This window comes from Pristiophorus japonicus, chromosome 11 (genome assembly GCF_044704955.1).
Source record: "Pristiophorus japonicus isolate sPriJap1 chromosome 11, sPriJap1.hap1, whole genome shotgun sequence".
In the NCBI taxonomy this organism is placed as follows: Eukaryota; Metazoa; Chordata; class Chondrichthyes; family Pristiophoridae; genus Pristiophorus; species Pristiophorus japonicus.
This window is the reverse complement of record NC_091987.1, coordinates 57972044-57984691: the sequence shown is the minus strand read 5'-3', so window position 1 is coordinate 57984691 and position 12648 is coordinate 57972044. Positions and strand designations below refer to the sequence as shown.

The following is a 12648-nucleotide window of genomic DNA, read 5'->3' as shown; positions in this document are numbered from 1 at the left end:
GTGCCCGGACAGGAAGGCCTGAGGTTCACCCTAGATTGGGCCTCCGGCCTCATTTCAATAATTTGGGTGAGCTGCCAGCACTTTTGTATCCACAGAGGCAGCTTGCCCATTACAAAAGGGATCAATTTTGGGCTGCTTGCCGCAAAACTCAGTAAGTCCTGGAAGGGGGAAGGAAGGACAATGGGATCCAATCGCGGGCCATGTGGAACCAGGTAGAGCACTCTTGTTCCTCCTGGCTTCACATCAAACTTCAAATAATATATATTTTACATACCTTTTGTTGCCAGCTGCTACTTAGCTGCAGCAACCATTTAAGAATTTTGAGTAGAGCATGCCGGACACCTTTTGTACATGTTATTTAATCTGTGTATATACTTAGAAATCTCATATTCAATGTTTCTCTTGGTTTTTCATTTTTTATGTTTAACCTGTTTTTTGCTAGTCTTTACAGTTACCCAAACCTCCTGCCTATCCGATTCCTTTTACGCTTTGAAAGCCACCTGCTTATCCTTAGTTTACTATTTACACCCCTATTAACTATGTGGGCTCTTTGGCCAGAATGAATTTTGATTGTAGCCACTACAGTCCCTTAAATATTTGCACATTCCTGCAGATTTCTCAACTATTATGCAATGTAATGAACCCCTGCTCTTTTAAAGTACAATAGTATAAGCTGCTCTTACATTTTGCGAGATTGTGCTAGTATAACCAGTTCCCACAAGAGCAGGTCCCATGGAGCCAATTGCACACCTAATGTAAAACTGTTGAGACTCAGCAAGACCAACATTGTTAGTGGCTATTGGTACAAGCCCAGTGCTTCCAGGAACCAGCGACATGAGCGCGGGTTTCATACAATATAAAAACAGCTTTAATTTCATACTATAATTTTATTTTAATGCTGTCATGAGGATTATATCCTCAGTGCTGCTACTTGTGTATTGGCACTAATCAGCCCAACCAGGACTCGGTACTCTACACAGAGTGGCTGTAATAGATGTGAATTCACTTACCTTTTCCATGTTGTGGTGGAAGGGTTAGATGCTGACCATATGGGATATAACGTAAAGAAACTGTCAATTCCCCTTTATACTGTAGAACATTATCTACAGCAGCGTCCATCTAATAACAAGCAAAGGACAAGTATTTCTGTAAGAACAGCACTAAAATCTTCCCATAAACTGATTATAGTTGTATCCTTAGCGCTTTGGTGATGTGCAGGTTGAAGTAATTAACAATTGCATTTTGTGACCTTTGTTTTCAATTGTAATGTAATTTATGACATATAATGTGACTTGGAAGGGAAAAATAGTTCGCTGTGACTTCACCAGCACTTGCCAAAGATCCAAGTGTCAATATGGTTTGCATTCAACGTAATATTAATACCTGTACCTAACTTGAACTTTGAACAACAGGTGTTTGCAAGCATTACTTGGAGGGTGGTTATGAGAACAGTTGTTCATAATAGCCACGGTTCAATATGTACCATAACATGATTGGGTTGCAGAACCACAAATGATGCTGCTGTAGTTCTCTACCGCCCCCCCCCCCCCCCACCAACTTGTGGAATCACTATCGGATGGTGTGCTGTACCTGGCCTGCTTAATATTGACATTGTGATCAAAAAAGGAAGTGTTCCATTTCATAGCATTGGTATCATTCACCTCAAGGAGCATAAAATTCAGCCAAACATGTTTAAAAGTAATTATACAAAATCATGGCTGTAATAGTTGCATTAAGCACCATTATTTTTAATCTTAATCATGTTTATAATGATTGTTTCAGTTCAGTTATGTAGCATGTCTGTGTTAAGCCCAGTAATGGAGTGGTTTACTAACTATAAAAAGTGCTCATCAGAGCCATCTGGAGGTTCTCATACCACATAGATGATTCTAAAACATATTTTGCTCGAATTCAAAAATATACATTGCATACAGAAAGGCAGACTTTCAATTTCAAATGAATGGCATTTTGATGCTATTAATAAGCAAAAACTATACAGGTACTCAGTTAAGATTTGCAACTAATACAGTACTTCAAGAATCCCTAAGTAAGTGAGGTACTGGAGGATTATAAGTACTGTATCCCAGTATGAGTCAGTGCCTGCAGGAGAATAATATACACCTCTACAGATCTGTTGAAGTTATTGCATCAGATTCATCATGTGATCATCAATCATGGTAATGACCACTATAGGACATCCTATACAATTTAAAGCAAATGTCAGAACTTGGTATACTATTGGTATTTCATTTGATAAGGTTATTTGCTCTCCTTCCAGTTGGATGCCTCCACAAAATGCGCTTTCATAGTCACCTACTTGCCCTCTCAGCTAAGTCCTGGGCCTCTACCAATTCCCCTCCAAAACATGTCAATAGCAAATGGCTTGAGGTGATTGTCCCTTCTGATTTTCCCTCACTCTGTTAGGAGTGTAAACCCTCTAATCTAATCTTGTATTTAGGAGCTCACCTTTGGCTGCAGTAGAAACCATTCCTCAATTTGTTTTTCCAAATCCCAGGCATCAAATGGTAACTCCACTTCACCTAAGAAGCTGTTCCGTCCAAACCTGTCATAGTGCCAGACTGACAGCTGCAGAGTTCTTGTCTCCAGTTGTGTGTGACTGATGACATACTGCAAGAATGGTTACAAAATGAGACAATTTACAGATCATAGCTGAGGCGTTCAGCCATATATTGGCAATGAAATGCATCAAACTGAAATGTTTCTGAAAATGTGTCCTCAAGCCCTTCACCAAAATGCTGTTTTCTTAAGCTAGTTATTTCAACATGAAAGAAAAGTACAGTATAAGTTCTGGTCTATGGCAAGTGTAGTAAAGATCCACATTTAATCACAAACATCTCTGAAATACACACTTTACATATTCATGCAATTTTGTACAGTATTTCTATTTTTCATGTACTGTGCAGAAAATCTCTCCAGGATCAGAAAATATCAGAACCACAATGTCTGCAGGCTTTCAATTGACCTTCCACAAACAAAGCCACTGTTCTTGTCTCTAATCTGAATTGCAGTTACATTTTTGAATTCACTCACTTTATCAATCAGATCTCATAACCTTAGATGAACATGCCTACACTTGAGCAACAGAATAATACATTGGGGGCAGAATTTCAACTTGCCGCCTGGGCATACAACTGGCGCTGTAGATCGACTGTCCGTAATAGAAACCGGCCAATTTTCATTTTCAACTGAAATCAATGAAAATGAAAACTGGAAGATTTCTATAATAGGCGGCCAATCTGCAACACCATTTTATGGCCAGGTGACAAGTTGAAAATCTACCCCATTATGTTTTACATTATACAATGTTGCTGTTCTTGTAAACAATGCTTTCTCTAACAGACCACAAGCAGTACCACAGGAGATCCGTTAGTATATAACATTTGACAGGTGTCTGTCACAACTCAGGTGGCACACACAGAAATGTGTCACAGTCTTTAAAAAAAAGTAAGCTGCATATTCAGGTTAAGTATTTTTTTTAAAATGAAACATTTTGGTGGTAGACTGCTGCGGTCCCTTTTAAGGACCGCTGGTTAAGCTTGCATGTACTATGGTTTCCTGAATGCAGCTGACCTGGCGCCGGATGTCGTCAGGGCTGCCCAATTTCGGGAAGGGGCACTGAAACAAGTGATCGGCCTCCTATTTGCATATGCAAAGGGTTTAAAGCCTGTTTCAGGTCTGAGCTCTGGATGCCTATACTTGAGCATTTATCAATGTGACAAGAGGCACACTTACTATGTAAAATCAACATGCACTTGCTGTCTGCTATATTGGGTGCCTAGTTGCCTGTTAAACAATTCATTTCTAGACCAATACCTAGAAACTCAAGAAAACCCTTTGAAATAACCAAGCAAATAATTAAGGGCAAACACTGCTGCAACTGTCCAGACACAAAACAAATACACAACAAAGAGAATTCAAATAATCTGCACTGAATTATAATTTGAAATGTTTGGGGAGTGAACAGCTTCCTAATGGAGTTAGTGGATGATTCACAAAGAAAACAGATTGACAAACCTTTAATGTTTCATTGAAAACTGGATTTGTTGTGTTAGATTTGAGCTTAGTCTTGCGTTTGCTTTGACGAGATTTGTCTGGAAGGAGATAAGTCTTCACATAGCTGCAGGTGGAAAAGAAATGTATACGTTCTGACATACAACAATAAACACCCTTGAAATGGAGTAAATAAGCACTAAGAAGTTCTTCTGAGATGGTTAATGTGCTAAAGGATTTGCATGTCATAACACAACTATTTGACCAGAGCATCTGATGATTACTCCAGTTTAAACACCAAGCAATCTCTTCAAAAAGGGAAAATACTTACGGGTCAGTTCTCTGCTTCCTCTCATCTGCAATCGCTAAATTGCGACACTCCTTCACAGTAATATTTAGTGCCCCACTTTTGTAGCTGTAATTGATTGCAAGGAGAATTTCTCCACTGATGTTCACATCGCCATAATCTCCTGTTTCACTGTAGACACTCAGCATACTATTTAAACTGGTCTACAAGAAGAAACAAATACATAGTATCAATAGATCAGATATTAAACAAGGAGTTTTAAAAATTTATCATCCTTTCACGTAATGCTCAGTCACACCAAGTATTGTGTCTGGAGAAAGAGTCAGACTGAACACTGTGAGCTCAAAGTAAAGTGTGACCTTAGTCTTTTATTGCAGGTCTCCAGAGTGCCTCTCCAACCTGTGAAGCCATCTTAAATACCTGTGCTCCCAAGGGATAATGGGATCCCCTGGGCTTCCGGGGAATGAGCCCTCTGGTGGCTGTACAGAGTAAATACAAGTCCACATATATAACAACATTCCCCTCCCAAAGTCAATAGTGTAACTATTTACAATGTGAGTCGATCTGGGACCCTTCTTACCCTGGTTGATCGTCTCGGTGTGAAAGCTGGTATTGTTGAATCATTTGTTGGGCCCTCGCTGGGCTGCTGTGCAGTTGGCCTTGCTGGGCTGCCTGGTGTGTTGGGCCCTGCAGGGCTGCTGTGGTCAACCATGGTGTCGGTTGCCACTGGTGTATGTGTTGGGGGGGATCAAAAAAGGTAGGGTCCAAGGTGGGTTGCTCAGGTTAGTCCGTGAATCTAAGTTTGATTTGGTCCAACTGTTTCCGGTGAATGAGTCCATTTGAAAGTTTGACCTGAAACATGCTGCTCCCCTCTTTGGCCACGACAGTGCCAGGAAGCCACTTGGGACCTTGTCCATAATTTAATACAAATACAGGATCATTGACTTCAATCTCGTGTGACATATTTGCGCTATCATGGTATGCACTTTGTTGAAGCCGCCTGCTCTCTACCTGTTCATGTAGATCAGGGTGAACTAACGAGAGCCTTGTCTTGAGTGCTCTTTTCATGAGCAGTTCAGCAGGTGGGATCCCAGTGAGTGAATATCTCGTGCGGTAGCTAAGCAAGACTTGGGATACCCTCCTCAAGCTTTGCTTGATGGTTTACACTGCTCTCTCTGCCTGACCATTGGACGCTGATTTAAACGGGGCAGATGTGACATGTTTGATTCCGTTACGGGTCATGAATTCTTTGAACTCAGCACTGGTAAAACACGGCCCGTTGTCGCTCACCAGGACATCGGGTAAGCCATGTGTGGCAAACATGGCCCGCAGGCTTTCAGTGGTGGCAGCGGACGTGCTAGCCGACATTCTCTCACATTCAATTCACTTGGAATATGCGTCTACAACCGCAAGGAACATTTTACCCAAGAACGGGTTTGCATAGTCGACGTGTACCCTAGACCACGGTTTGGAGGGCAAGACCATAAACTTAGCGACGCCTCCCTGGGTACATTGCTTAACTGCGAGCATGTATTACATCTGTGAATGCAGGACTCTAAGTCTGCATCGATACCGGGCCAGCATACATGGGATGCCTGGGTGGGTACTGTGGAGGTCATTGATAAAGGTGTCTCTGCTCTTCTTGGGGACCACTACTCGATTGCCCCAGAGAAGGCAGTCTGCCTGTATAGACATTTCATCTTTGCGTCGCTGGAACGGCTTTATCTCTTCCTGCATTTCCACTGGGACACTGGACCAGCTCCCGTGAAGCACACAGCTTTTGACTAAACATAATAAGGAGTCCTGGCTTGTCCAGGTTTTGATCTGCCGGGCAGTGACAGGTGATTGCTCACTCAAATGCTTCCATAACCATGGCTAGATCTGCGGGCTGCGCCATTTCCACCCCTGTGGTGGGCAATAGCAGCCTAGTTGGAGCGTCGGCACAGTTTTCTGTGCCTGGCCTGTGGCGGATGGCGTAGTTGTATGCGGACAATGTGAGCGCCCATTACTGGAGGCGGGCCAATGCGTGGTATTTACCCTTTACTCTTAGAGAACAGGGTCAGTTTCCAATTCGAATTTTAGCCCAAACAGGTATTGATGCATTTTCTTTACCCCATAGACGCACGCTAACGCTTCTTTCTCAATCATGCTGTAGGCTCTCTCGGCCTGAGACAGACTCCTGGATGCATAAGCAACCGGTTGCAGTTTCCCAAAATCATTAGCTTGTTGCAATACACACCCGACGCCATATGACGGTGCAGCACATGCTCTTACCAAACGCTTACATGGATCATACAACACAAGCAATTTGTTTGAGCATAACAATTTTCTCGCTTTTACAAAGGCATTTTCTTGGCTTTTGCCCCAAACCTATTCGCCCTCTTTTCGTAGTAAGACATATAGTGGTTCTATCAGGGTGCTGAGACCCGGTAAGAAGTTACCAAAGTAGTTTAAGAGTTTCAGAAACGACCACAGCTCCGTCACGTTCTGTAGCCTCGGTGCATTCTCGATTGCCTCGGTCTTCGCGTTGGTGGGCCTGATGCCGTCCGCCGCAATCCTCCTTCCCAGGAACTCCACTTCAGGCACCAGGAAAACGCACTTTGAGCGTTTTAACCTGAGCCCCACGCGGTTGAGTCGACTAAGAACCTCCTCCAGGTTCTGTAGGTGCTCGACTGTGTTCCGACCTGTGACCAAGATGTCGTCCTGGAAGACCACGGTGTGCGGGACCGATTTCAGTAAACTTTGCATGTTTCACTGGAATATCGCCGCCGCTGATCGGATTCCAAACGAGCATCTGTTATAAACAAAAGACCTTTGTGCGTATTGATGCAGGTGAGGGCCTTCGATGATTCCTCCAGTTCCTGCGTCATGTAGGCTGAAGTCAGATCCAGCTTCGTGAACGTCTTTCCTCCCGTCAGCGTTGCAAAGATGTCGTCAGCTTTTGGTAGTGGGTATTAGTGCTTCAGGGAGAAACGATTGATAGTTAGTTTTTGAATCGCTACAGATTCTGACGGTGCCGTTACCCTTGAGGACTGGGACAATAGGACTGGCCCACTTGCTGAACTCGATCGATGAAATGATGCCCTCTCGTTGCAGCCGGTCTAGCTCGATTTCTACCCTTTCTCTCATCATGTACAGTACTGCTCTAGCCTTTTGATGGATGGGTCGCGCCCCCGGAATTAGGTGGATCTGCATTTCTGTTCCTTGGAATTTCCCGATGCCTGGTTCGAACGGCGAAGGAAATTTGTTTAAGACCTGGGCACATGAAGTGTCGTCAGCAGGCGATAGCGCTCGGACGTCATCCCAGTTCCAGCGTATCTTTTCCAGCCAGCTCCTGCCGAGCAGCGTGGGACCATCGCCCAGTACCACCCAGAGTGGTAGCTTGTGCACCGCTCCATCGTAGGAGATCTTTATGGTAGCACTGCAGATTACAAGAATCGGTGTAAGTTCTTAGTCTCGTGCAAACTGGAGTGAAGACTGGCCTTGAGGCCTTGTTGCACCACAATCTTTTGAAAGTCTTTTTGCCCATGTAGGACTGGCTCGTGCCCGTGTCCAGCTCCATTGACACCGGGAGTCCATTTAGTTCAACATTCAGCATTATCAGGGAACAACTCGTGGTGAATGTGTGCATCCCATGTACCTCTGCCTCCTCTATCTGAGGCTCTGGTTCATAGTGATCCTTTGTGGATCTGTCCTCCTCTGCAACGTGGTGATTTTCAGGTTTAACAGGCTTAGCAGCTCGCCTGCGCACTCGTTGGAGGTGTCCCAATGTTCCACAGCCCTTGCAAACGTATCCTTTGAGTCAGCGTGAATGGAAACGATGATCACCCCCACAGCGCCAACAAGGTGTTAATGGCCTTGCATTCATCACCCTTGATGGGGGACGCAGACATCTGCGGATGTGTAGCTGCAGGTATGTGTGACCTGCCCTGTACGTTATGATTCGAAAACAACATCACTTTGTTCACAGTACTTGTAGCAGCCCTTGTGTGCCGAGAGATTTGCTTAGTATTGTCACTGGTGGCAATGAACGCCTGGGCTATCGCTATGGCCTTACTCAAGGTTGGGGTCTCTACAGTCAAAAGTTTGCGAAGTATGGTTTCGTGGCCAATGCCAAGTACGAAAAAGTCTCTGAGCATGTGCTCTAAATGTCCTTCAAATTCACAATGTCCTGCAAGGCGTCTCAGCTTGGCAACATAACTCGCCATTTCCTGGCCTTCAGACCTTTTGTAGGTGTAGAACCGGTACCTCGCCATCAGAACGCTTTCCTTCGGGTTCAAATCCTCTTGGACCAGTGTGCACAAATCGTCGTACGATTTCTCTGTGGGTTTCGCTGGAGCGAGCAGATTCTGCATGAGGCCATACGTTGGTGCCCCACAGATGGTGAGGCGGATCGCTCTACATTTGGCAACACTCTCTTCCCCATCTAGCTCGTTGGCCACGAAGTATTGGTCGAGTTGCTCCACAAATGTTCCCCAATCGTCTCCCTCCGAAAATTTCTCCAGGATGCCCACTGTTCTCTGCATCTTTGGGTTCGCTATCTGTATCTCGTCGCCAGTTGTTGTGTATGGAGAAAGAGTCAGACTGAACACTGTGAGCTCAAAGTAAAGTGTGACCTTAGTCTTTTATTGCAGGTCTCCAGAGTGCCTCTCCAACCTGTCAAGCCTTCTTAAATACCTGTGCTCCCAAGGGATTATGGGATCCCTTGGGACTCCGGGGAATGAGCCCCTTGGTGGCTGTACAGAGTAAATACAAGTCCACATATTTCAATTCATCCTTGGTGTTATATTTGTTTACTTAATGACTGAGATAGGCCATACCTCAACTTTAGCTCCATTCTTGCCTTTGATCATTTGGATATTCCCTACAGTTAAACAACTTTAAGAAATTATCTTATTGGGTCCACTAAACACTGCTACAATAAAGATTGTTTTTACAAATTGATCATTTTCTAGTCAGGCCCCAGTGTCGTGTTTCTCAACAGTCAGTAACTCATTGCCAGATCTAAAAACCTCTCCTTGTCTCGAATAGCAGCTGGTCATTATCCTGCCATTCACACCCTATCTTGACTAATGTTTTTATAACTCCTGGCATCATCAATTTGGCTCATTATACCTTTTGTCTCTCTAATCTCTCCTGTCTTTCACCCTATCACAGACCTTCCCTTTTGTTCTTTCTTCCCCTCCCCGTCAATGCTTGTTAAAATCTGTTCTTTCCGAACACTCTCCAGTTCTGACGAAGGGTCATCGACCCGAAACGTTAACTCTGCTTTCTCCCCACAGATGCTGCCTGACCCGCTGAGATTTCCAGCATTTTCTATTTTTATTCCAGATTCCAGCATCCGTGGTATTTTGCTTTGGCATTAAAACAAATATACTTTCTCCTTGGTATGACAAAGTACAGTCTAAAGAGAGCAGGACATGAAGAATTATAAAAATGAGCAAGATGCCTTTTGTCTATTTTTAGGTAAGAGTGCAGGAATTATTCCTTTCCTCGGAGATGGAAAATCCCTGCTTGTAGGGCTCCCATCTAATGCCCACTAGCAAAAATCATTCAAATAAGGCGACCTGGGACTGAAACTCATAATTTTCTAGTTTAGAGGTTAATTCTCACCACTGTCAAATTTTGACTTCGAGCTATCTTTTGAGTTTTAAAGTTATTAAAAAGTGAACAAGGTGGTGAAGGATATTAGTTGTAGGATTCAAGGTTCTACCTCTTTCCATTGATTGTTACACTGTGAATATCCTATCTTCGAGTGGGAGGTGGTGTGTGCAGAGGAAATGGCATCATGCAAAACTCAGGCATTTCTCCAAATGAAAGAAAGGAATTTATATAGCGCCTTTAACGACCACCGGATGGTTGGATGAACTCATCTTTTTTTACTCAACTCCTGCAGTGGGTCTTTGGTTAAATCAATAACCTAAGACTGCATGTAGCTCATATTTTACTTTTGGAGTGTGGTCACTGTATCAAAAGAAAGGGAGAGGTAAATGAGTAGTTTGCCCGCTGCCCATTTGGTAAGAATGGAACATTGCTTGGAAAGATCTAAAGAAAGGGATGAACATAAATGTTTTAAAAAAGAATTCAAATGGTGGTTGTAGGGATAACAGAATTAATTACGAATACAGAACTTGTCTTGATAAAATAGATAGGGACTTGTTTGAAATAACATTACCATGCCAACGACATTAGTCCACAGGCTGTTAAATCTCCCACTTCAAAGAAAATCTACAGTCAGCTAGTCTAACATCATGCCATCAAAGTTCAGTATCAGTCTCATTACATCAATTTGTTTAACACCCAAATGCTTGGGGCTTTGGATAATAAAATAACAGCATATGGGATGCAGATTTTTGCTCTACAAAATCATTAATTGTTTTAAAGGACTTTATTCAATTCGAACATATTTATGTGTGGTTGAAAACTGTTATAGAGAAGAAGCTACAAGATAAGAATGTTCATTTTTTTTAAAACAAAACAATAGCATGTGCCATTTATCTTTTACATTAGTTAGTCTGTGGCTACACAGTTCAAGGGGATCTATTGCTGACCTCAGTCATTGTTGGGAATAGGGCTGTTCATAATCTTTTTGTGCGGTAATGTAAATGCTCCAAATTAACAATGGAACAATATGGAACCTTTAAAGCTCTGTAGAATTATACAGCAATTAAATACTAAAATGAGAAACAGTATCTGTGCTCCTTGACCTTTCAGCAATTAGTTAAATGAGAAATAGAAGCTTGCAACCAGCTGGGAGCATGTTAACCTTTCCTACCTGTAAAGGTCACATTTTATGTACCAGAATGAATGGCTTTTATTTTCAGAACATGTCTATTGGGAAAAATATGCATTAAAAAAAATTAATTGCTGGGGGAATGTTAATAAACATACCTTTGTATTTGCCACCTAAAATGTAAATCGCTATGTTTAAAGACGTATTTGTAAATAGATAAAAGCGAGAAAAAAAATGCCTTAGTAAATCTGCAGGCAAGACAACTCAACTCACGGTTTCTGCATCGTGATCTGGTACATTAAGGAATGTCCACTTCTTGTCAGAGCTTGACTGGTAATGCTTTACAGGACATGGCAATAATTAAAGAAAAATACAAAGACATTGCAGAGTGATCGTGAGAATACAGCATTGCAGCAAAAGGAAGCACAGCACTGAAAGAGCATTTCCACACAGGCAAGATTTCCAACATTAACACATTTGAAAGAGTTGTTTGAAACAAAAAGAATCCATACACATAACTTGATTAATTAGAACTTCCACACAAGATGATGAATAAAGATAACCTTATATTTTTTAAAGGAAAGTTTAGAATATGAAACCCCAAGTGCAAACATTTGGTGTTACGTAAATGCAACAGCATAGAAACATAGAAAATAGAAGCAGTAGTAGGCATTCAGTATGACCATGGCTGATCCTCTATCTCAACACCATATTCCCGCTAAGCAATGCATCCACTATTTCCATGGCTACCTCTTTTAGTACTCTGGGATGCAGATCATCAGGCCCTGGGGATTTATCGGCTTTCAGTCCCATTAGTTTCTCCAGCACTATTTTCTTACTAATAATCATATCCTTTAATCCCGCTTGCTCACTAGACCCTTGGTTCCCCAGCATTTCTGGGCCTCTTCCGTGAAGACAGAACCGAAGTATTTATTTAATTATTCTGCCATTTCCTTGTTCCCCATTATAAATTCTCCCGTTTCTGACTGTAAAGGACCCACATTTGTCTTCACTAATCTTTTTCTTTTTACGTACTTGTAGAAACTTTTGTAGTCAGTTTTTATGTTCCTTGCAGGTTTACTCATATTCTATTTTTCCCCTCTTAATCAATCTCTTGGTCCTTTTTTGCTGAATTCTAAACTGCTCCCAATCCTCAGGCTTGCTACTTTTTCTGGCAATTTTGCATGACTCCTCCTTAATTTCTTTTGTTAGCCATGGTTGGGCCACTTTTCCTTTTGTTTTTACGCCAGAAAGGAATGTATAACTGTTGCAATTCATGCATTCGTTCCTTAAATGTTAACCATTGCCGATCCACTGTCATGCCTTTTAATGAATCTTCCCAATCTATCATAGCTAATTCATTCCTCATACCTTCGTAGTTTCCTTTGTTTAGATTTAGGACCCTAATTTCGGATTGGGCGACTTCATTTTCCATCTTAATAAAGAATTAAATCGTGTTATGGTCACGCTTCTCTAAAGGACCCCGCACAACAAGACTGTTAATTAACCCCTTCTCATTGCACAATACCCAATCTAGGATAGCCTGTTCCCTAGTAGGCTCCTTAAAAAAAAAATCTCGTACATACGCCAGGAATTC

The 12648-nt window shown here is 42.4% G+C and overlaps 1 protein-coding gene across 9 annotated transcripts in view; it reads right to left on the bottom strand.

Moving 5' to 3' along the window:
- Positions 1 to 12648, bottom strand: part of sytl5 (synaptotagmin-like 5) — a 322939-nt gene that overhangs the window by 8653 nt on the left and 301638 nt on the right. For 8 of the 9 annotated variants that reach the window (XM_070893405.1, XM_070893411.1, XM_070893412.1 and 5 more), the window contains 4 exons: positions 4343 to 4521; positions 4036 to 4138; positions 2467 to 2628; positions 1011 to 1119 (listed from right to left, as the gene is read on the bottom strand). In XM_070893405.1, coding sequence (XP_070749506.1) covers positions 1011 to 1119; positions 2467 to 2628; positions 4036 to 4138; positions 4343 to 4521 — 553 coding nt within the window. The remainder of the gene's footprint in view (positions 1 to 1010; positions 1120 to 2466; positions 2629 to 4035; positions 4139 to 4342; positions 4522 to 12648) is intronic. The other variant, XM_070893414.1, reaches the window with a different exon arrangement.